Here is a 24476-nt window from a genome sequence, read left to right as displayed (position 1 = left end):
CGCATACAGAGTCACACACACATACTAACATACACACCTGAAGCGCAGCTGCTGCCTCTTGTTGTAGTTGTCGATGATTCGGTCAGGGATCACCTTCAGGGTCTTGACTGTGATGGCTGAGATGTCCTGTAGCTTCAGCTTCTGGACCGTGTGACTGCAGGGACCTATCAGTGGATCATACAGAACGTACACAATCGTTATTGGTTATTCAGTTTAAGCTTATGTGAACTTGTTAGTTAGTGTTAGCATGTTTCTGTGTGTGTTCAAATAGCCGTGTGTGTGTTTAGGCAGCGGTGTGTGTCTTTATTGGTAAATGTGTACAGTACCAGTCAAAAGTTTGGACACACCTACTCATTCAAGGGTTGATATTTATTTTAACTAATTTCTACATTGTAGAATAATAGACATCAAAACTATGAAATAACACATATGGAATCCTCTAGTAAACAAGAAAAGGTTAAACAAATCAAAATATATTTATATTCAAAGTAGCCACCCTTTGCCTTGATGACAGCTTTGGACACTCTTGGCATTATCTCAACCAGCTTCATGAGGTAAAAGACCAAGTCCATATTATGGCAAGAACAGGTCAATAAGCAAAGAGAAACGACAGTCCATCATTACGTTAAAACATGAAGGTCAGTCAATACGGAAAATGTTAAGAACTTTGAACATTTCTTCAAGTGCAGTCGCAAAAACCTTCAAGGGCTTTGATGAAACTGGCTCTCATGAGGACCGCCACAGGAAAGGAAGGCCCAGAGTTACCTCTGCTGCAGAAGAGAAGTTCACTGCACCTCAGATTGCAGCCAAAATAAATGCTTCACAGAGTTCAAGTAAGACACATTTCAACATCAACTGTTCAGAAGAGTGCGTGAGTCAGGCCTTCATGGTTGAATTGCTGCAAAGAAACCACTACTAGGACACCGATAAGAAGAAGAGACTTGATTTAGGCTAAGAAACACGAGCAATGGACATCAGACCAGTGGAAATCTGTTCTTTGGTCTGGTGAGTCCAAATGTGAGATTTTTGGTTCCAATCGCCATGTCTATTATGTGAGACGCAGAGTAGGTGAACGGATGATCAACGCATGTGTGGTTCCCACTGTGAAGAATGAGGTGTGATATATATATTTTTTTTCACCTTTATTTAACTAGGCAAGTCAGTTAAAAACAAATTCTTATTTACAATGATGGCCTACCGGGTAACAGTGGGTTAACTGTCTTGTTCAAGGGTTACTGGCCCAACGCTATAACCACGAGGCTACCTACCGCCCTGTGATGGTGCTTTGCTGGTGACACTGTACGTGATTTATTTAGAATTCAAGGCACACTTAAACAGCATGGCTACAACAGTATTCTGCCACGATATGCCATCCCATCTGGTTTGGGCTTAGTGGGACTATAATTTATTTTTCAACAGGACAATGACACAACACACCTCCAGGCTGTGTAAGGGCTATTTGACCAAGAAGGAGAGTGATGGAGTGCTGCATCAGATGACCTGGCCTCTACAATCACCCGACCTCAACCCAATTGAGATAGTGAATGAGTTGGACCGCAGAGTGAAGGAAAAGCAGCCAACAAGTGCTCAGCATTATGTGGGAACTTCTTCAAGACTGTTGGAAAAGCATTCCACATGAAGCTGGTTGAGATAATGCCAAGAGTGTGCAAAGCTGTCATCAAGGCAAAGGGTGGCTACTTTGAAGAAACTCAAAATATAAAATACATTTAGATTTGTTTAACACTTTTTTGGTCTTCACTATGTAGAAAATAGTTTTTAAAAATAAAGAAAAACCCTGGAATGAGTAAGTGTGTCCAAACGACTGGTACTGTTTGTCTCTAATAGGGAGAGATTAGGCATCAATCAGTGTGTGTGTGTGTGTGTGTGTGTATGAACTGACCTTCAGGTGTAAAGAGGGCAGTGTTGTATGTGTGTGTGTGTGTGTGTGTGTGTGTGTGTGTGTGTGTGTGTGTGTGTGTGTGTGTGTGTGTGTGTGTGTGTGTGTGTGTGTGTGTGTGTGTGTGTGTGAACTGACCTTCAGGTGTAAAGAGGGCAGTGTTGTATGTGTGTGTATGTGTGTGTGTGTGTGTGTGTGTGTGTGTGTGTGTGTGTGTGTGTGAACTGACCTTCAGGTGTAAAGAGGGCAGTGTTGTATGTGTGTGTGTGTGTGTGTGTGTGTGTGTGTGTGTGTGTGTGTGTGTGTGTGTGTGTGTGTGTGTGTGTGAACTGACCTTCAGGTGTAAAGAGGGCAGTGTTGTAGAGGTGGGGGAAGGCACTGCCGTTGGGGCTGTCCCCGTTTCCCTCCTCATTGCCTTTCTCACAGATGATGAGAGCAATAAACGTACGATTCACTGAGTCACTGGAAACCTGGGAGAGAAATTAAAGCAAGGAAGGATGAGAGGAGGAGTGATAAAGGAGAACGATTACTGCATTACATGCCTTTGTCACCTAAAAAAAGTTGCAGTCCACACACAGACAGACACAGATACACACCTGTAGGATGACTCCGAGGGCGTTGAAGTGCTGTTTGTTGTTGACCACTACCACTCGTCCCACGGAGAGCGCTTTCAACCCATTCACAGACCCCAGAACAGCACACTGAAAGATGACAGATGGACAATTAACAAACCTTAGTGATGATAAAAAAGAATAACAATAATAATTATGACACTTTTGCACATTCAATTATATTCAGTTGTTTTGTGATGTGGTTGAGCTTGAGTGTTTGAAGATTGTGTGTGTTATACATAGGTGAGTGTCTGTCAGTGGGCACGTGTGTGTCTTGGTGCATGTGTGTGCCTTTACAGTATGTTGTGTGTGTACCTGCAGCGCCTCAGCAGTGAGGCGTAGCTCAGTGACAGTGTAGTAGTACGGCAGTAGGTCAGACAGCTGACCCTCCGTGTCCAGAGGAGGGAGAGAGGACAGAGTCTGTTTCAACTGACCAATCTGCTGCTCATGGGCCTGAGAGAAGGACAACAATATAAGATATACTTTTATTATTAGTTCATATGTGCTGGGAATTTGTCTTCTGCTTTTGCCCAAACCCTCTGATATACACACACACACACAGGTTGGAGAGAGACTTTATGTAGGACAATCTAAAGGAATGTAAATGAATGTGGAGCATCAATAAGCATAAATAGATGTGATATCAAATATGTATATTACGGACAATATTCCTATTCTGACTCCTGCTATCAAAAGCTGAATGGACCTTTGATAAAAGAGCTCGAATGATATATTCTATATATATTTACAAAAAAATATATGAGGGATTGATGCAGACAATTGCATTGATGGAAGCCACAATCCATCTGCAATATTAAAGCTGATCTCCATTTAAAAAAAAAAATGTTTTTATAAATGTAGTCACATTTTTTTTTTAACTGGTAGTCGTCAACTGTCATCCATTATCTCTAGAATTTTGTCCCAAGTGCTTGTGGGTAATGCAGCACAGTACCTGTGTGTCTCTGTGGCTCTCAGAGAAGCTCCTCCTCATCATGTCGGTGACTCGGAGGGCCTCCACACGCAGCAGGTTGAGGATCATGGTGTAGGTCAGCCTGAACTGGGACTGCAGCACTGTGGGCTTCCCCTTGACGGCAGAGAAGAAGTGTCATTCAAATTCATGTCGCTACTATGTTGTATACACTAGAAAGAAGACGAAATGGAGGTAATGGAGCAGGAACCTTTCAATGTTGATTGAGAAAGGTTAGTGCTAGATCACACAGGGTGGAGGTACGGAGGATGAAGTTGAGCATTTCTAAAATCATATAGACAGTTACAGTTAGCATTTAGCAAAGCAAACAACTGTTATAGGGAGCCCTACATTCTTTCCAGATGATCTGATCAGGAAAAACTCTGGGCCATAGTTGTACAGTAACAATTAGCGATTAGTTACCGCTGCTATCGAGCAAATGACTGTTAGCATAAGGCTAAAACAATTGATCCAAAGATTGATCCAACAATTGATCCACGATGGCAGTTGGCAGCGAGAGGGTGATGGGGAGATATAATCATGTTTTCTACAGTACAGTTTAGAGGATTTTCATTTCCTTGATCTAGCAACAGGAGGATCAATTCAAGAAGGAAATAGTCCACTCCAAAGTCCCGCATTAAAGAGGTTGGTTTAAAATAAGCCCCTTGACAGTTTAATGAGGCACTTGTTTATACTGTACAAGCTAGCGTGCAGCAAACCTAGAGGAGCAGTGAATGGCCGTTTCCCAAATGGTAACCTATTCCCAAAACCTACATAGGGCACTACTTTTGACCAGTTCCCTATGGTCCCCAGTCAAAAGTAGTGTGCTACATAGGGCATAGGATGCCAATTGGTGTGTTACCTATGTTCTGTACAATGGAGGAGCACTTACAGGGCGAGCTAGATGGAAACTGTTGAGGGATTTTGGATTTAAATACGAAATATGGGATTTTTATTATCCTTAGTAGAATAGCAATCCCTTTTTAATTATATGAGCTATCCCCTCACCCTTGGGAAATGTAAGCCAAGTAATACCCTTGTATAAACGAAGTGCAGCGATTCCCAAAATGTTTCTTTCCAGGGGACCACTGTCAAATGTTGCATTTTTTTAATATATTTTTTTACATAAAATATTTTGGCGGTCAAAATTTCAAATCAATTTGATATGTGAATGTAAGAGATTAAAGGCCTATTATTACAGATGGATGTTTGTTAAACCATTTGTATTGCGAAAAGTAAAAAATCATTAATACTCCCAACTGTGGCAGGTAGCCTAACATTTAAGAAGGGTATTTGGGCCAGTAATCGAACAGTCACGAATCCCCAAGCCAGCAAGGTGGAAATATCTGCTGTTCAGCCCTTGAACAAGGCAGTTAAACCTCAGCAACAACTGCTCCCAGGGCACCGATGACGTGGACTTCGATTAAGGCAGCCTCTCTTATTCAGAGGGGTTGGGTTAAATACGGAAGAGCGATTTCAGTTGAATGCATTCAGTTGTACAACTAACTAGGCATCCCCTTACCTTTCTTTTTTGGAAGAAAAAATAAAATAAAAATAGACCTGAAAAAGAAATACGATCTGCCTGGTTCTTAAATTGTATCTTTTATGTGCAGCTTCCTTCTGCTCTGTGTGCATACAGAGTACCCTGGGGTTCAGATCAAGTATGTTATATTAACAGCAAGGGTAAGTTAGGGCATAGTGTTCACCAAATGCTATATATTCCTGCTCAAAGCAACATATCACCAATCAATTCAAAACAGAACTAAGACTGGAGTACAGTCAGGTACAACATTAACATTCTCATAAAGAAACACAAATCACCCACTACCATTTGGCATACGAGTTAAGAGACTCTTTTTGGCAAATCTGTGGCTTCATCATTATCAAGCATTTTGTCGAAATCCATCCCCAGTCTTCCCACTTTTACTACTGCTTAATGATGACTTCACTGAACCTAACATACAGGCAAAGAATGATTTGGCTTGCCGGCTTAACAGCAGCCAAGAGAATGGATGCCTTACGATGGCAAGCCCCACACATTCTGCTACATCAGCAACGGATTTCCTCATTCATGGACATCGCACAACTTAAACTGTCAATCTCTCGACCGCATGGTGCAAAATCTGAAAATATTAGCATGTGGACTACAACACTCAACAGTTTAAAATCAGTACTTTGATATATGCACTCAAGTAACCAGGTCCTGCAGGTGGGAAGGGGATGGGGCGGTTACATGTGTATGTGTTTAATGTCTGTTTGTTTTGGTTTGTCCTGTCAACCAAAAAAAGTATATAAAGTTCATCACAAAAATACATTTAAAAACAAAATGTACCACAGACCACCAGTGGTCCACCGATGTAGTGGTATTGAATGGAAGAAGACAGTACATTCTGATGGAAGCCTTACCAGCATCATGACATTTAGGTCCCCCATGTCATGTACCCCTGACTTGCAGAGGATGATGACAGTGCCTGTGGCATCCAGACCTCTCCTACCCGCTCTACCAGCCATCTGGATATACTCACCTGAGAGAGAAAGAGAGAGAGAGAGTGAGAAGAAAGAGAGAGAGAGAGAGAGAACGACAGAAAGAGAGAGAGAGAGCGACAGAGGCAGAGGTTAGTCATACGGAACTAAGAGCTCTTAAACATGTAGAAAAACATCCATTCTATTTTCTCCTTTCCACTCAAATATCAGAGAGAAAGCGAGAGAGAGATTGAAGTGACATCAGATTAAAATACTGCCTGTAAGCAGCATGCTCCGCTTTTCTATCAGACCGACAGAGGCAGTCAGAGAAACAGACACAGACAGAAAAAGTCAGACTGCCAGAGAGAGCGAGAGAGAGAATGAAAAGGATGTTATGTAGGGTTGTAACGGTTCACCAAACCCATGGTTTGGTAGGTATTGCAGTCATGGTTCGGTTTCGGTACAGCAGGAAAATGAAGTTGATTTTTGAATACCAACACTTTATATTTTCTTAAATGAAAAACACAAGAATACTCAACAATAACAATGCTAAAATAAAGTGCAATATGTGTGAAATCAATATGTAAAACATTGCATTGGCCTATGCTATAATGTTTTCTAACAAAGAGAAAAATATGCGCACTTGTGTGACTCGTAAAGGGGGCGTGTCTGTAGCACGGTAATTCTCATTCCCCGTTCCGCAGAAATGTGATGGGCTGTTACTGTTAAGTAGCTCTCTGTAGACCTGGACGTCCATCCATCTGTAGTAAGCGCAACACAGGGTGTATTGGCAACTTCATTGACAACTTTAGCTTGCTCATTTAGAGGTGGTTTGCTGAAATGGGTGTGAGAAGTTTGTAACGTGGCTCGAGCACTTTCACAAGGTGCTGAACCTCCCTATTCTTCTCAAACACCGACAATGGGCGCATATCCGTGGCTATAAACATAATGTTACCTATCGCTCTTTTAATTTCAGCCGAGAAGGGCTGCTTGAATGCAGAGGGGAGACAAAGTTGTGCTGTTCTATTTGTGTTTCTCACCTGTTCCGGTGGTAGGAATACTGGGGTGATGTTGGCGTAGATGTGTCAACATGTTTGAGGTGTTGGCAGCTGCACAGGTTATTCTCGTTGAGCAGTGGAGACATACTCTCTCTGTCCATCGCCACTGTAATCTACTGGGAAGCCAAAATGTTCGCAAACATTTTAACGATGGAGAAGAATCCTCCTGGTTAATCGACCCCACCACTCGCCATTGTAAAGAACTAGATCCCGGCTGCCCCTCGCGAAAGGACGGTTTGAAATGCGGCAAATTAAGATTTGGATTTTTGATTACAACTTGCACATAGGCTGAAGTTGCTTTAGTTACCACCTACCTGGTTAAATAAAGGTGAAATTAAAAAAAAAACTCAAGAGACTTAGAAAGCAGCGTAGGCATAGCCTATAGGCCTAGTGGGTTTAATTGTATAATATTTGTATTCCGGGTTTACAGTGTAGACCGAATAGAGGTCCCCGTACCGAATGGTTCGGTACTAATATGTGTACCATTACACCCTTAATGTTGTGTATATAAACGTGTGAGCAGGGAAGAGAGCGTACCAGGCAGAAGGTTTCTGAAGCCGGTGCCATCGTGTTTCCGTATGCTGTCAAACACCACTGTCCTCGCAGGCATGTTCACTCCCATAGCAAACGTCTCAGTGGCAAACAGAACCTGAGGGAGACACATTTATTGTAGTGTGTTAAGACTTTGTTAAATGCACTTTAAATACATTTTGAGTTGATGACATAGGTAGAGGATGTAAGTTGGGACTAGTAATCAGACATGTCACTTCAAGATATTGACAAATCGTCACACTGATTCAAAAACGGACCAATAAGATTCACCTTTACTAGCCCCCGCGAGAACAGCATCTCAATGACCTCCTTCATGATTGGCAGGATGCCACTGTGATGCACACCGATACCCCTCTTCAGTAGGTCCCTTATCAACAGGATCTACAACATAGGAGGACTTGGTAACAACAATTCCTAGGTTATATGTCCAAAAGTTCAATCTACGTGCTACAATTGGCTATAAAATGGAATTAATCATTCTGCAGTCCTGTGAGCCGATTTCACTGCATTGCTGGTGGTTTCATGAAACATTTTCAAGGAAAAATAGAACATGATAGGCAGATCTTAGTTCTCCCAGACAACAGGCTCCAGCTAGATTGCACCCTACCTGGGGCAGCTGGCGGTCCCCTCCCCTGAGGCGTCTCAGGCTCTTCTGGAAAAAGGAGTGGATCTCGCTCTTCTCCACTGAGCTGGTGAGGTCCATGGAGGCTAAAGAGCGGGCGTTGTCGTCGCAGCGCGTTCTGGAGAAGGTGAACGCCACCACGGGGGTCTGCTGGCGCTGGGACAGGAAGTGGAGGAGGGAAAGCCACACTGCCCGGTCCTGGTGGAGAGAGATGGAGATGGGTGAGAAAATGGAGCAAGAGGGAAAGAGTAAAGAAATTATACAGGGAGAAGATGGCTCATGGAGAAAAGGCAAAGTAGAGAAGAAGTTCAAAGACTGGCAGAAGTCCAACGATGGGGATGAGTGACAGAGAGGTTAAAGGAGACAGAGAGAGAGGTCTCTATGTTCGGCTGGCATTAAGGCGGTGCTAGTGTCAAACGTATGTTCATTGGCAATTTCGACCTGTTAATTTTCAAACTTGCACAAGGATTGGTAATTTACCTGTCTTTTATCAGCTCGCTTTTGCTCAGATGGGAGGGGTGGAAATATTTCAGTGCCAAAGTGCTAATTGCAGACAGTGCTGGTAGGGATGTTTAAGAACCACCAAAAGCTGGTTTAAGCGGTAACACGGTTGGCTTTGGCATGAATTTTGAGAGCAAAGGCAGCCTATCCAGCTGTGAAGCACACTGCCCATTTGCACATGGAACAAGAGTAATGCGCTTTTGGTGCCTGTATTCCACGTATTTAGAAACATTTTTAAAACGTTTTTTTTTTTTCAATTTCATTTTATTTGATATAGGCTCAACTGCTCTCAATGAAGGCAATTGTTTTAGGGGTCCTGCCCATTGCAATCGCCAAATAGTCAAGACTGTTGATAAAGGGTTTGGCTCGTGAGGCTGCCTGGAAATGAATCTTAAATCACCAAAGCTTTATTAAAACATCAAGTTTCAGGGGAGCACAACTGTGAGCTGCCTTTCCCTTTCACTCAAGAGTGCATTCAGAAAGTATTCAGATTTTGTTACATTACAGCCTAATTCTAAAATGAATTAAATTGTTTTTTTTCTTCATCAATCTACACACACCCAGAGTTACCACTGCTGCAGAGGATAAGTTAATTAGAGTTACCTGCACCTCAGATTGTAGCCCAAATAAATGCTTCACAGTGTTTCAGTAACAGACGCATCTCAACATCAACTGTTTAGAGGGACTGAGTGAATCAGGTCTTCATGGTCGAATTGCTGCAAAGAAACCACTACTAAAGGCTACCAAGAAGGAGAAGTGACTTGCTTGGGCCAAGAAACACGAGCAATGGACATTAGAACGGTGGAAATCTGTCCTTTGGTCTGATGAGTCCAAATTTGAGATTTTTGTTTCCAACTGCCATGTCTTTGTGAGAGGCAGAGTAGGTGAACGGATGATCTCTGTATGTGTGGTTCCCACCGTGAACCATGGAGGAGGAGATGTGGGGGTGCTTTGCTGGTGACACAGTCTGATTTTTTTTTAAATTCAAGGCACACTTAACCAGCATGGCTACCACAGAATTCTGCAGTGATACACCATCCCATCTGGATTGCGCTTAGCAGGACTATCCTTTGTTTTTCAACAGGACAATGACCCAACACACCTCCAGGCTGTGTAAGGGCTATTTGACCAATATGTGAATGAAGGAGTGCTGCATCAGATGACCTGGCCTCCACAATCACCCGACCTCAACCCAATTGAGATGGTTTGGGATGAGTTGAACAGCAGAGTGAAGGAAAAGCAGCCAGCAAGTGCTCAGCATATGTGGGAAGTCCTTCAGGACTGTTGGAAAATAATTCCTCATGAAGCTGGTTGAGAGAATGCCAAGAGTGTGGAAAACTATCATCAAGGCAAAGGGTGGCTACTTTGAAGAATCTCAAATATAAAATATATTTTAAATTTGTTTAACACACTTTTTGGGTTACTACATGATTCCATAGGTGTTATTTCATAGTTTTGATGACGTCACTACTTTTCTCCAATGTAGAACATAGTAAAATAAAAATAAACCTGGAATGAGTAGGTGTGTCCAAACTTTTGACTGGTACTGTATGTCTCAACATCCCTCCCTTCTTATCTCTACATTGCATAAGTCAAAGTATTTATGACACATTTTATGATTTATGCGAACTTAAAAGAAAGGTAGCCTAAAACGAAAGGGCCAGTATGCGATGAAGGAGATTTAAATTGAATTTGAATTCAAATATGGAAGAAGCAGGCTCAAAGCAGAGCTGCATTACATTTACATTTAAGTCATTTAGCAGACGCTCTTATCCAGAGCGACTTACTGCATAATGTCTTCACTATTATTTTACAATGTAGAAAACAGTAAATAAAAGAAAAACCCTGGAATGTTCTGCTTAGTCATTATGGGGTATGTATTGTGTGTAAATTGACAATGGAAAAAAAAATATATATTTTTTTAGAATAAGGCTGTAACGTAACAAAATGTGGAAAATGTCAAGTGTTCTGAATACTTTCTGAATGAACTGTATGTATTGTAGGCAGGCCTACATTATTTGAGCCATGCAGCTCCATTTTATACGTGTGTAAATCCCCCCTCCTTGATGTAGGCTACATGTGTCCATGTCCATCATGAAAAGAGAGACGAGAACCTCTGTAAATACCAGTGAACATTGTATTTAGAAGATATTTTCCTGTAACAATTGCTTGTTTTCCGTGTCATATGTTCAAAACCCAAGCCCTTACCCATGGCCTACTATAAAAGCAGGCTGGTTCAACCACAATGCGTTATGTCTTTTTTTATCCTGACGATTTTATAATATAAAAAAACAGACTGGTTTTAATTAAATTAATTGTGCGCCGCCCTATGGGACTCCCGATCACGGCCGGTTGTGATACAGCCCGGGATTAAACCAGGGTATGTAGTGACGCCTCTAGCACTGAGATGCAGTGCCTTCGACTGCTGCGCCACTCAGGAGCCCACATGCAATGCAACTTCTAGAGAAGTGTGAATGCGATCTGTAAGATGGTTGTAATATGTTTATAAAACATTATACTTGGAAGCAGTATAGCAGTATACGGAGAGTGGACCCCTTTCTCTTTATATTGGATCTTTATCCAGCTCCTGTGAAAAGTTTGGATGTCCGTAAAACCATCCATAGTCTATGTTGCCTTGTCTGTATTATACGCCCACGGGGAGCAATTACGGTGCCTGCAACTGCATTTAGACATAGCCTATTTGAAAGAAGTTGATGTTTCGTTTTTATTTTGAATTTGATTGGACTGCAAACATGCTCAAAATATTGTGAAAATATGGGCCAGGCTATTTAACGTACTAGGCTATAACAGACTAACATTTAGAATTGGAGTTGATGACAACACAATACATGAAATACCGTAAATATACAACTTGAAGCAACCACATATTTAGCCATGAAGCAGGTTCTGATTGACCAGTGAGGGGGCAAGCCTCGACACACCTACAACTTGTTTACTCATCAAAACCCAGCTGTTTCGCGCCGCCGCAAGGAACTGCACCCACAATTACGGTTGTGAAAATAGCAACAATATTTCTGACACCCCCCTCCGAATCTATAGCGCTTAGATTTACCATTGTGTTAGGTTTGTTAAGATAAAGCCCAGAGAGACTAGGGGTGATATTCTGTACCTGACTAGGTGTAGTGTTCTGAGATGGATTTTTCGTCCCAAAAGACTGTGTGTGTTTACTGGTGCGTTCCTTTTTGGCATCTATAGCAGCGTAGTACCTTAAAAACAAAGAAACCACCAACATTAAAAAGTGATCAATACATTACTCTCCATGACAACTAGAACTGGGCGATACAGACAAAAAGCCCTATCACTATATATTGACTGATTATCACGATAATGATAAATTGAATGATAAGTTCACAACATTAATGTGCACCAGTTCCTTTTTATATTACCTTTAAAACTACTACTGCTACTATTTTGAATGCAGTGGCTATCAATTGTCCTGTTAGCAATAGTAGCAGACATTTAATTTCAAATGTCACATTCCTCTAGTAAAGGTTACTAATCTTTATTAACGTTATCAGTAACATTTCCTGGATAAATTGACGGTATGGATAATTTTCGGATTACCATCCAAGCTGTTATGAGGCCAGGTGTGTGTGCGTGTGTGTGTGCGTACTTACCCTTTGGTTTGGAAGTTGCCCGTAGGGTCCAGCAGTAGGAACATCTCCTTTTGGGTCTTGGTGCTGTTGCCTGTGTACAGGTAGTGCTCCAGAGGCACAGGTCTCTTCGCTGTGCTGATCACATAGATGTGCTTCTTTTTAATGCGCCTGGAGAGGAGATAGGAAGGGAGTGGAGAAACTAAAGCATCTGTACACAACTCAAAGACATTATTCCATTCATAAACTACAGGCCAACCACAACACACACTATACATGCTTCATACTGTGACCATAGCAACAGCTATCACTGTACTTTAACTAGGGTCAGGAGTTTTTTCTAACCACATGACTTGACCAACAAATACTCTGGGTCCTAGAGATATGAAAAACTCTGGGCCCTAGTTTTAGACTCAGTAGGTCATGTACTCACGAAAACATGCATGGTTTAACGGTGTCTTTCCCAACATACACTACATGACCAAAAGTGGACACCTGTTCGTCAAACATCTCATTCCAAAATCATGGGCATTAATATGGAATTGGTCGCCCCTTTGCTGCTATAATATCCTCCACTCTTCTGGAAAGGCTTTCCACTAGATGTTGGAACATTCAGCCACAAGAGCATTAGTGAGGTCGGGCACTGATGTTGTGGGTGATTAGGCCTGGCTCGGCGTTCCAATTCATCCCAAAGGTATTCGACGAGGTTCAGGTCAGGGCTCTGTGCAGGCTAGTCAACTTCTTGCACTCCAATCTCAACAAAACAATTCTTTAAGGACCTCGCTTTGTGCACGGGGGCATTGTCATGCTGAAACAGGGAAGGGCCTTCTCCAAACTGTTGCCACAAAGTTGGAAGCACAGAACTGTCAAGAATGTCATTGTATTCTGTAGCGTTAAGATTTCCATTCACTGGAACTAAGGGGCTTAGCCTGAACCATGAAAAACAGTCCCAGACCATTATTCCTCCTTACAAAACTTTACAGTTGACACTACGCATTGGGACAGGTAGCGTTCTCCCGGCATCCGCCAAACACAGATTCATGTGTTGGACTGCCAGAATGTGAAGCATGATTCATCAATCCAGAGAACGCATTTCCACTGCTTCAGAGTCCAATGGTGGTGAGCTTTACACCACTCCAGACGATGCTTGGAATTGCGCATGATGATCTTAGGCTTGTGTGTGGCTTCTCGGCCATGGGAACCCATTTCATGAAGCTCCCGACGAACAGTTCTTGTGCTGACATTGCCTCCAGAGGCAGTTTGGAACTCGGTAGTGAGTGTTGCAACCGAGGACAGACGATTTTTACACGTTATGCACTTCAGCACTCGACGGTCCTGTTCTGCGGGCTCAACACAGGGGCCCATCAAGGGTGCATGCTCAGCCCCCTCCTGTACTCCCTGTTCACCTTTGACTGCGTGGCCACGCACGCCTCCAACTCAATCATCAAGAATGCAGACGACACAAGAGTAGTAGGTCTGTTCACCTACAATAACGAGATAGCCCTTACCTCCTCCCTGTAGGCTCTGGGAGTGTGGTGCCAGGAAAATAACCTCTCACTCAACGTCAACAAAACAAAGGAGCTGATCCTGGACTTCAGGAAACAGCAGAGGGAGCACCCCCCTATCCACATCGACAGGGCCGCAGTGGAGAAGGTGGAAAGCAAGTTCCTCAGCATACATATCACTGACAAACTGAAATGGTTCACCCACACAGACATTGTGATGAAGAAGGCGCAACAGAAGGCTGAAGAAATCTGGCTTGGCACCTAAAACCCTCAGACTTCTACAGATGCACAATTGAGAGTATCCTGTCGGGCTGTATCACCGCCTGCAACTGCACCGCCCGCAATCACAGGGCACCTCACAGGGTGGTGCGGTCTGCCCAACCCATCACTGGGGGCAAACTACCTGCCCTCCAGGACACCTACAGCACCTGATGTCACAAAGGCAAAAAAAAAGATCATCAAGGACAACAACCACCCAAGCCACTGCATGTTCACCCCGCTACCATCCAGAAGGCGAGGTCAGTACAGGTGCATCAAAGCTGGGACCGAGACTAAAAACCAGCTTCTATCTCAAGGCCATCAGACTGTTAAATAGCCATCACTAGGACCTTAGAGACTGCTGCCCTATATACATAGACTTGAAATCACTGGCCACTTTAATAATGGAACACTAGTCACTTTAATAATGTTTACATATTTTGCATTACTCATCTCTATGTATACCCTACCATTCAAAAGTTTGGGGTCACTGAGAAATGTCCTTGTTTTTGAAAGAAAGCATATTTTTTGTCCATTAAAATAACAGTGACGGTTGCTGATAATGGACCTCTGTACGACTATGTAGATATTCCATTAAAAATCAGCCATTTCCAGCTACAATAGTCATTCACAAAATGAACCATGTCTACACTGTATTTCTGATCAATTTGATGTTATTTTAAATGGACAGAAATGTGCTTTTCTTTCAAAACAAGGACATTTCTAAGTGACCCCAAACTTTTGAACGGTAGTGTATACTGTATTATATTCTATTCTACAGTATTTTAGTCTATGCCGCTCTGACATTGCTCATCCAAATATTGATATATTCTTAATTCCTTTCCTTTAGATTTGTGTGTATTGTTGTGAAATTGTTATATATTACTTGTTAGATATTACAGCACTCTTGGAGCTAGAAATACAAGCATTTCACTACACCCGCAATAACATCTGCTAAACATGTGTATTTGACCAATAAAATTGGATTTGATTTTGATTTGTATGGCCTACCACTTCGCGGCTGAGCCGTTGTTGCTCTTAGTCGTTTCCACTTCACAATAACAGCACTTCAGTTGACTGGGGCATCTCTAGCAGGGCAGAAATTTGACAAACTGACTTGTTGGAAAGGTGTCACGTTGAAAGCCACTGAGCTCTTCTACTGCAAATGTTTGTCTATGAAGATTGCATGGCTGTGTGCTCGATTTTATACACCTTTCAGCAACGGTTGTGGCTGAAATAGCCAAATCCAGTAAATTGAAGGGGTGTCCACAGACTTTTGTATATATAGTGTACATGCTTTGGGTTTGGTGATGACAGGTGTTAAGGTGGGGTGATCAGGAGAACAGTGGACAATAGTTGACAACGTACCCGATCCACTCACTGAACTCCACAGCGTTGGGGACAGTGGCACTCAGAAGAATAATGCTGACGTGGTCAGGTAACATGATCAGAACCTCCTCCCACACCACTCCTCTCTAATAGGGAGGGAAAGAAAACGGAAGAGAATGAGATTTAGTGACACGTGTGATTGACTAAAACAGTGAGAGAGGTAGGTTGAGAGTGAGGCTTCGCCGTTACCTCAGCATCATTGATGTAGTGAACCTCGTCAAAGATCACCCACTCTAAATCTCTGATGACCTCCGAACCGTTATAGAGCATGGACCTACAAGAGAGAGAGGGAGAGAGTACTGTCAGTCAAACAGTACATGGAAAAGCATCCCTCAGTGTTACATAGTTAGTAAGCTGATGTATAGGTCTATATAAATAGGGGTATGTAAAAATATAACCATGGTATGCGTTCAATTAGACAGTATAAAAACAGTGTTCCATGGGGTTAATGTGTGATATAATGTGTCATTTTATATTATAATGTGTAATGTTTGGTGTATATGATGTACTGTATATGTTGCAATCCCCATAGAGTGGAGCTTGGTCCTAGAGGCGTGGAGGTATAATGTGACAGTGTGATATAATGTGTACAGTTATATAATAATGTGACATGTTTTCTAAGTGATGTATATGATGTACTGTATATGTTACGTCACCTCAATATCTCAGTGGTCATGATGAGACAGGAGGCTTCAGGACTCAGCTGGACGTCCCCGGTCAGCAGCCCCACGTCCCCAAAGGTGGTCTTGAAGTCCCGGAACTTCTGATTGGACAGCGCCTTGATGGGGGAGGTGTAGATGGTCCTATCACAGAAAACCAGGAACAACTCAATTTCCTTTTCGTCCATTTCAATGATTCAGGTCAAAACATCAGGAATGACTAATAAATCCCATATTTTTACCCTGTTGGATGAAAGATTTTATAGAACATGACAAATGTGTAAATACACACACCTGGTCATGTGCTTCTGTGAGAGTGCTATGGCGTATTCTGCCACCACGGTTTTGCCTGCTGATGTGTGAGCTGCCACGAACACAGACTCATGGGCCTCCAGCCTCAATACTGCCTGCTTCTGGAACACATCCAACTCAAAGGGATACTGGGAGAGGTGGGAATCACATTAGTATTGTGGAATGAACAAGATTATGTGTCAATAAGAGATTAGACTAATAATGTCATTAAAATATAAACCAAAACTACACGGGACTAATCAACACATTCATCATCGACATATTCAACTTCATTTATCAAACCAACATCATATTTTTACAGCACAGTACCTTGAACGCAGGGTTAGGGATACGTTTGTAGAAGTCACCGCAGGGGGAGGTGATGTTTATTGGGATTGCCCATCTCTTCTTCTCCTCCTGGTCCCCTGCTGGTTTGGTCGTTCCTCCATCTTTCTTCTCTGTAGAGGTGGTCCCAGGTGTAGAGGGAGAGTCCTACAGATGGAAATAAACAACCACCTTTCAGTATATGAACATGATAAACTCCAGAAGCTAAGTTAGAAGGGGAAACTACATTTGAGATGTAGATTGTATTTGTCAATAAACAACAACAAAAACTATTTATTCAATACCTTGATCCCCAGGTCTTCCAGGCTGTTGGTTCTAGGCAGTTTGGGTGCATTTCCACTTCCGTGGCCCTTCTCCTCTGCCTCAGGCTGGGAGTCTATGATGTCATCAAAGGTGGACAGGAGGGACAGGAGATTGATTTCTCCCTTTGTGGTTTTGGCATCTTCATAGAGAATTTTTTTTAAAGAAAGAAAACATATTATATATGTATTCAAGCCAAGTTCAAGCCAAGAGGATAACCTTTAGGAATAAATGGCCATTCAAACCTTTGTCACTGAAGTCCATCCCAACTTTCAGTCCAGGGGGCACTGTGAGTAACTCTAAGGTAAAGGGAAATACATACTGTATATTACTTACATACACATGAAATAAACCAAGCAAGAAACACATATGCTCAATAACAAAAAGATCTTAAATCTGTATTCTGATTTTTGAAGAGAACCATTTGGTTCCTAGGGAACAGCACACAGACTGTTTTTTTTACTTTCAAAGATTACGTCTGTATGCATTTTCATTCAAAAGCAATCACCCTCCTCCCTCACTGTGCACAGGCAGTCTTTGGTGTGACAATTGCCCCTTCACCATTTCAACCCCATAAAGAAATGTAAAATCACCTTTCTCAAAGTCTATGTCCTCCTCCAGCTCGGATTTCTTCTTGATTTGTTCCAGTGTCAGCTCCTCCATACCACCTATGTGACAACATAAAGAGATCATATTTATATTCTATATTTGACTTAAGGGAAGACATTATTTACAACAAACATGTATTATACATCTCAGAGCCATATACACTACATGACCAGAAGTATGTGGACACCTGCACGTCAAACATCTCATTCCAAAATCAAAGGGGATTAATGATTCTGGGAAGGCTTCCCACTAGATGTTGGAACATTACTGCAGGGATTCTCTTCCATTCATCCACAAGAGAATTAGTGAGGTCGGGCACTGATGTTGGGCGATTAGGCCTGGCTCAGTCAGCGTTCCAATTCATCCCAAAGATGTTCGATGGGGTTGAGGTCAGGGCTCTGTGCAAGCCAGTCAAGTTCTTCCACACCAATTCATTTTACCTTTATTTAACTAGGCAAGTCAGTTAAGAACAAATTCTTATTTTCAATGACGACCGAGGAACTGTGGGTTAACTGCCTGTTCAGGGCAAAACGACAGATTTGTACATTGTCAGCTCGGGGATTTGAACATGCAACCTTCCAGTTACTAGTCCAACGCACTAACCACTAGCAAACCATTTCTGTATGGACCTTGCTTTGTGCACAGGGCATTGTTATGTTGAAACAAAAGAGAACCTTCCCCAAACTGTTGCTACAAAGTTGGAAGCACAGAATCGTCTAGAATGTCATTGTATGCTGTAGCGTTACGATTTCCCTTCACTGGAACTAAGGGGCCTAGTACAAACCATGAAAAACAGCCCAAGACCATTATTCCTACTCCACCAAACTTTACAGTTTGCACTATGCATTCGAGCAGGTAGCGTTCTCCTGGCATCCGCCAAACCCATATTAGTCCGTCAGACTGTCAGATGGTGATTCATCAATCCAGAGAACAAGTTTCCACTGTCGGCGAGCTTTACACCACTCCAGTCAATGCTTGGCATTGCGCATGGTGATCTTAGGCTTGTGTGCGGCAGCTCGGCCATGGAAACCCATTTCATGCAACCCCCGACGAACAGTTATTGTGCTGACGGTGCTTCCAGAGGCAGTTTGGAACTCAGTAGTGAGTGTTGCAACCGAGGACAGATGATTTTTACACGCTACACGCTTCACCGGTCTCATTGTGAGTTTGTGTGGCCTACCACTTCACAGCGGAGCTGTTGTTGCTCCTAGACGTTACTATTTCACAATAACAGCACTTACAGTTGACCGGGGAAGATCGAGCAAGGCAGAAATTTGATAAAGTGACTTGTTGGAAAGGTGTCATCCTGTGACGGTGCCACGTTGAAAGTCACTGAGCTCTTCAGTAATGCCAGTCCACTGCCAATGTTTGTCTATGAAGATCGCATTGCTGTGTGCTAAAATTTATTCACCAGTCAGCATGAATGTTGCTGAAATAGACAATAATTTGAAGGGGTGTCCACATACTTTTGTATATATAGTGTATTTAGCTCTGATAATATACTTAGGTAATGAGTCAGACCCACCGGGCAAAAACGGGTAGTTGGTGTTGCTTCCTCGTAGGCTCTCAGAGGGATTAGGGTTTGGTGGACGTTGCAGGGACATAGAATTCTTAGCAGAGATGCCTGTGTCCCCCAGTAACACCTGGATAGAGAGTGAGAGGGAGATTTAATGACACTGGGATGCAAAATGTGTATGAAAATCAAAGTAGACCTTTCAATAAGATTAGTAGATCCCCACTCAGGGAAGTGCTACAATTTTGAATGTTCCCATTGAGTCACATCATGATCATAGCTGTATGATTAGGGCACAGAGACTAAGACAGCATAGCTTGGTAAGATCTGACACTAGTATGTACCTCAGTGAAGTCCAACAACATTCCTGTTGTTGGATCTCTGACTACTGAGATGCCAGAGTGCAGAGGAGACAGAGCACAATGGAGAAGAGAGTCTTTATGAACATCTCTCTCAGCCAGCCTAGAGAAAAACAAGTCTGTTACCGCAAGTTAATTCTGTGACCATTTGGTACCACAGACTCATCTGGACCACTGAATTCCCCTTATAAACACCGCTTCCAAAGAAAGATTTACATTGCATCAAAGCAATAAAAAGTAAAGATGTAAAAACCCTAATAAGAAATGTAAGCATACTCACTTCAGAAAACTATGGAAGGCAGCGTCGGTATCGTGAATGGGAAGCCAGGCAGGGTCGAGTAGAAAGCGCTTCTCTACCTCTGTCTCCAGGCTCACACTAGTGGGAGGGAGTCCATGAGGGAGCTGTAGATAAAATAGTTATAGAAATACATAAGGCATATAATGGGCTGGTGAGATTGGATAGTAGATCTATGTCAACACAGGCTGCAATTCAAACTGACGGTTTCTCCCTTTCCTCTAAACTTGATGGCGGATCTGAAGGATACGGATGGGTGGGTGGGTGGGTGGGTAGGTAGGTAGGTGAGACCTAATGTAAAAACATAACTTAGATAAATAGAGAGGTAGATGGAATATTTTGCTTGGCAGTCCTTTTCATATCTGTAGAAATGGTTGTTTTCAGATATGAATCCAACCACACACTGACTCTCATACTGACCGAACTTTGTGGAGGCAGGGGCTGGTCATTGGGATGTGGATGTGTGATGAGCTCAAACCTGCCAGAGCAACCCATCTCCAGCAGGGATATAGGGAGGTCTGTGGGGCCCACTGCGGGCAGATCTATAGCGAGAGAGAGAGAGAGAGAAATGGGATTGAGATGAATAGCCTAGTTTCTGTGGACTGTCCTCTATCATACAAGAGTCCATTGTATATACTAATGCACATACACATATTGCAATGTCATAATGTACTGCTTTAGCTGATAAGATTCTGCCTATAACACGTTGCACATGTTGGGAGGGACTACATTTCTGCTACATGAATGACAGCTGAGCTGGCTACTGTGGTTAACATTAGCTAGGCTAACCCAAGCTGTCATATTCGCCAGTAAACTGTACTGCTAGCAATTTACTTTAAAACAAAGCTTACAGCAATGGTCGTAAACGTATGCCTAATGCATTAACTGAACATGTAAATATTATCTGTCGTTTAATTGTCCTTTACCTATTCTTTCCATTTCTCCACCGCAGATGAAAGTCGGAAATGGCCAAGTTTGGTATACAGGAAGTAGGTATAATTGCCAAATGTAATACGATAAATATCTCAATTTAAATGCATTATTTTACTAACTGTTGTCAAGTGTATGCCATGCATTTCTTATAATTTACTTATTCCTGCAATTTAGCAGGTTGAATAGTATTTTTTTAATTCATGTACCCCTACCAACATTACACGTCATATTCATGCGCCTTTGTTTTTGTGTTCATGAAGGAGCGAGTGATTAAAAGTAGCTACAGTGAGGTTATAGAGGTAACAACGTAATTACATTTCTAAATACAGTAGTCTCAATGTAGTATCTTTATGAATTGCTGTAGTCTGAACGCTACTTTGCCGTATTGTTGATAAGCAATGAAATACTTTCCACTGCCCTGTGTAATACATAACGTAGAAGTAGCTAAATAGCCTTAGCTAACAATCTAACGTAACGCTTAAAATGTTGTCAGATGCATGCAGAATGTAGAAAGAGAAACCGCTGTGGTCGTGAACAAAGTGTATATGGTCGTTTTTGAGTTCATGCTATAGAGTTGAATTCAACCACACTCGTGTATTGACGTGCATTTTGTTGCGCAAATGTGTCCACTATTCTGGTCCCTTTTCACAATGCTTTCCAGCTGGGTACAACATGGTGGTGTTCCCAAGCTCCTTGACAGAGGAAGAGGAGTCTCTGCAGAAGAAATATGCCAAACTCAAGAAAAAGGTGAGAAACTCAAAGAATCTCCTCACTCCATTTGACTAGAGAGAACTCTGTATCCATAACTGTATCCTGCTGCTGACAATGAGATGTGCCACTGCCCCCACGTTTGCAGATGTGGTTAGGGGTAGGCCTTTATTAAATCAATATTCACCTGTCAGCCATCATCACACGCATAATGTTGAAAGTTAGATATCATCATTATTATGTTACCAAACTCTGATTGTTCACCTCTTATTCTTGCTCTCTCCTCACACCTATAGAAAAAGGCCCTGCTGGCTTTGAAGAAGCAGCAGAGTTCAACCAGCCAGACCAATCAGAGTGGATTGAAGCGCAGTATGGGCTTTGTCTTCACTTTAAGAAGTTAACTCTTTAAAACTGTATTAATAAGCAGATATTTGGTCTAAGTTGGTTAAGTTGCATCTACTTTCTCTGTCCTCTAGCTTTGTCAGACCAGCCTGTGCTAGATACAGCGACAGCTACAGAGCAGGCGAAGATGCTGATCAAGTCTGGGGCCATCAGTGCCATCAAGTCAGAGAACAAGAACTCTGGCTTTAAGCGCTCTAGAACGCTAGAGATCAAGCTCAAGGTAAGATACAACATGCAATATGTAAGGATGTGTAATGTAGGAATTGATCATAGAATTAATTATTTATATAATGAATATACATTATACAATATACATATATATAAAGCTAACAGGCGCAAATGCCTCTTAAATATGACACATACACTAGTCTGATGGAACTCAAACTTGTAAACTGATGATCTAGTAATGATTTGTTATATTTTCTTTCCGTTTACCAGGATCCAGAGAAAGTCCCAGGACCTGTGGCTTTCCAACCATTCCAAAGGAGCATGTCCACAGATGATGAGCTTTCTGAGGTAAAGTGAGAATGACATGACATCCCATTTTAAAACTATCCAATGAATTGATGTACTTTACCTACAAAATGGCATGATTGTACAGTATTTTACCAATGCTGTCTGCCTGTATTGTGGCCACAGAACCAGTGACTTTGAAAAAACATGTTATTGAGAACTGATGCTGCTACTTTACATTTGACATTTCTACTTCAGGCTGGCAAAAGAGCTCACAGAAAATCTCTGTACGAGAGGTAAGCCTAAAAGCTCTGATGAATAATAGAGTAGGTCATGTTTTTTACACTGGTTCTCTGTATAAGGCGGTTTAAAATCATTTCCTCTGTGGCTCTCCAACAGCTTCATCACTCCAGGCGACCGAGTAGCTCGTGATGAGGAGGAGGGAGGCGGCCTGTCCACCAGCAAAGACCTAGAGCGAGAGAGAGACAGAGGAGACCGAGAGATGGACAGAGAGAGAGAGCGTGACAGAGAGAGGGAGAGAGACCGGGGCAGCGGCGACCGGGGCAGGGACAGAGAGCTGCGAGACCGCGAGAGGAGCGACAGAGACAGGAGCCGGGATGGAGAGCGTGAAAGGGGAGGAGAAAGAGAGTCACGTGAGCGAGACGGACCATTCAGACGTGAATATTCTTTTACTGAACTTCTGTCTTTCATGTCTTTAATCACTGGCATTCTTAAAAGGATGTTCCAATCAAAATACAAGTTCAAAGAGCGAATAATGTTACTTTTTTCTTCCCCCTTATCTTCTCTCTCCCTCTCAGGATCAGACTCATACCCGGAGCGGAGGGGGGTGAGGAAGGGGAACACGGTGTATGTGTATGGAACTGGCCTTGTGGAGGACAGCCTGCGCTTAGCCTTCTCCCAACATGGCACCATCATTGACCTGTCCATGGACTCCCAACGCAAGTAGGGCTACATAACTACAATGTTGATATTTTACGTCCATGTGGCAGTGTGCGATTGTGTTTTGAAATGTTTTGCAATTGAAAACTAGTCCAGTAAGTCCCTTACTGTTTTGTTGTTTGATGGCTAATGAACACAACCCTGTTTTTCTCTTTCTAGCTGTGCATTCATCACCTTTGAAAAGATGGAGTCTGCAGACCAGGCTATAGCAGAGGTAAGTATAGCTCTAGCTCCCAACTTAATTCATTATAGTGTAAAACCTATAATCTATACACTCTTCTCCCAGTTGAATGGAAGCACAGTGGGAGATGTCCCCATAAAAGTCAGCATCGCTAGGAAGCAGCCGATGCTGGAGGCAGCCACCGGCAAATCTGTCTGGGCCACTCTGGGTAAATATCGGAGTAAAACACAGATCAGAGTAACAAGCAGTGTGACAGTGTCAACTCTGGATTCATGTATTCTCTCTCCCAGCTGTGCAGAACAGTGCCAAAGGCTCCTACCGAGACAAGAGGAACCAGGTTGTGTACAGTGAGGATTTCCTATGAGCTGGATGGGTGTGCTACATTGGAGATCTGTAAGGAGTAGTCATCAATGATTTAGTGTTAGCTTTGTTTGTATGCTTTTTTTCTATATTGCATTTTGAGTTTGTTGATTGCCTGTTTGCCCGATACGGAACCACGTGTCAGTTGTTCTGAGTAAGTGCTACAGTTCTATACATGGCCAGGATGTGTAATGGCAATGACCATGTGAAAAGAGATTGTGGTTGGCATGGTGGCCTGGTCTTGCTCTTGTAACCAGGGGATTCATTGTTTTGGGGAGCTCAATAAATCACTTCAATACATTTGTTCATCTGGTTGTCTTGCTTTGAATCAAAGGGGCCAATTAGATTTGGCACTGTATCAATGTAATACAGCGTAGACAGTTAGTGTTATCAGTCTCATAGTTGTAAGCCTCACATACAGTGCAGAGATGTACTTACATTAGCATGTCTTTTCATGCACAACATTACACAAGGGTTTCAAGTCATGAGTAAGCATGCATTGCAAATTACTTTTTGTCCTTTGTGATGAACATGACTATGGAATGACTGAGCCTACTGTATTTTGGATCCCTCTTTAAATGAAGTGTCTTAACAGTAAGTACACATTGTTACAAATAAGTGTGTAGCTGTAATTACACATTACAAATCAGGCTGTATGTACCAACATCCAG

General features: G+C 42.5%; 2 protein-coding genes across 3 annotated transcripts in view; one reads left to right on the top strand and one right to left on the bottom strand.

The window, feature by feature from the left end:
- LOC135550080 (superkiller complex protein 2-like) overlaps positions 1–20913 on the bottom strand; it is a 34993-nt gene extending 14080 nt beyond the window's left edge. The window contains exons 1-24 of the mRNA XM_064980553.1: positions 20735–20913; positions 20229–20350; positions 19794–19915; positions 19499–19616; positions 19167–19284; positions 17626–17700; positions 17278–17331; positions 17017–17174; positions 16718–16879; positions 16391–16536; positions 16094–16240; positions 15627–15711; positions 15417–15523; positions 12310–12456; positions 11802–11898; positions 8156–8368; positions 7819–7929; positions 7534–7645; positions 5882–6000; positions 3461–3592; positions 2824–2961; positions 2494–2598; positions 2232–2367; positions 38–164 (exon numbers count right to left, since the gene is read on the bottom strand). Of these exons, the coding sequence (XP_064836625.1) occupies positions 38–164; positions 2232–2367; positions 2494–2598; positions 2824–2961; positions 3461–3592; positions 5882–6000; positions 7534–7645; positions 7819–7929; positions 8156–8368; positions 11802–11898; positions 12310–12456; positions 15417–15523; positions 15627–15711; positions 16094–16240; positions 16391–16536; positions 16718–16879; positions 17017–17174; positions 17278–17331; positions 17626–17700; positions 19167–19284; positions 19499–19616; positions 19794–19915; positions 20229–20350; positions 20735–20747 (2864 nt within the window). The 5' untranslated portion in view covers positions 20748–20913. The remainder of the gene's footprint in view (positions 1–37; positions 165–2231; positions 2368–2493; positions 2599–2823; positions 2962–3460; positions 3593–5881; positions 6001–7533; positions 7646–7818; positions 7930–8155; positions 8369–11801; positions 11899–12309; positions 12457–15416; positions 15524–15626; positions 15712–16093; positions 16241–16390; positions 16537–16717; positions 16880–17016; positions 17175–17277; positions 17332–17625; positions 17701–19166; positions 19285–19498; positions 19617–19793; positions 19916–20228; positions 20351–20734) is intronic.
- A 23-nt stretch (positions 20914–20936) lies between these two features.
- Positions 20937–24105, top strand: LOC135550081 (negative elongation factor E-like). 2 transcript variants are annotated; one of them, XM_064980555.1, is made up of 11 exons: positions 20937–21040; positions 21403–21488; positions 21746–21818; positions 21926–22071; positions 22290–22367; positions 22563–22600; positions 22704–22957; positions 23123–23267; positions 23424–23478; positions 23551–23653; positions 23736–24105. In XM_064980555.1, the coding sequence occupies exons 2-11, from the start codon at positions 21414–21416 to the stop codon at positions 23807–23809; spliced, it is 1041 nt and encodes a 346-aa protein (XP_064836627.1). In that variant the 5' UTR covers positions 20937–21040; positions 21403–21413; the 3' UTR covers positions 23810–24105. The 2 variants fall into 2 exon arrangements, with proteins under 2 accessions (XP_064836627.1, XP_064836626.1); XM_064980554.1 differs by having other exon boundaries at positions 22704–22981.
- The last annotated feature ends 371 nt before the right edge of the window (positions 24106–24476 follow it).

This window comes from Oncorhynchus masou, chromosome 12 (genome assembly GCF_036934945.1).
Source record: "Oncorhynchus masou masou isolate Uvic2021 chromosome 12, UVic_Omas_1.1, whole genome shotgun sequence".
Taxonomy (NCBI): domain Eukaryota; kingdom Metazoa; phylum Chordata; class Actinopteri; order Salmoniformes; family Salmonidae; genus Oncorhynchus; species Oncorhynchus masou.
This window is presented reverse-complemented; position numbering and strand designations above follow the sequence as displayed.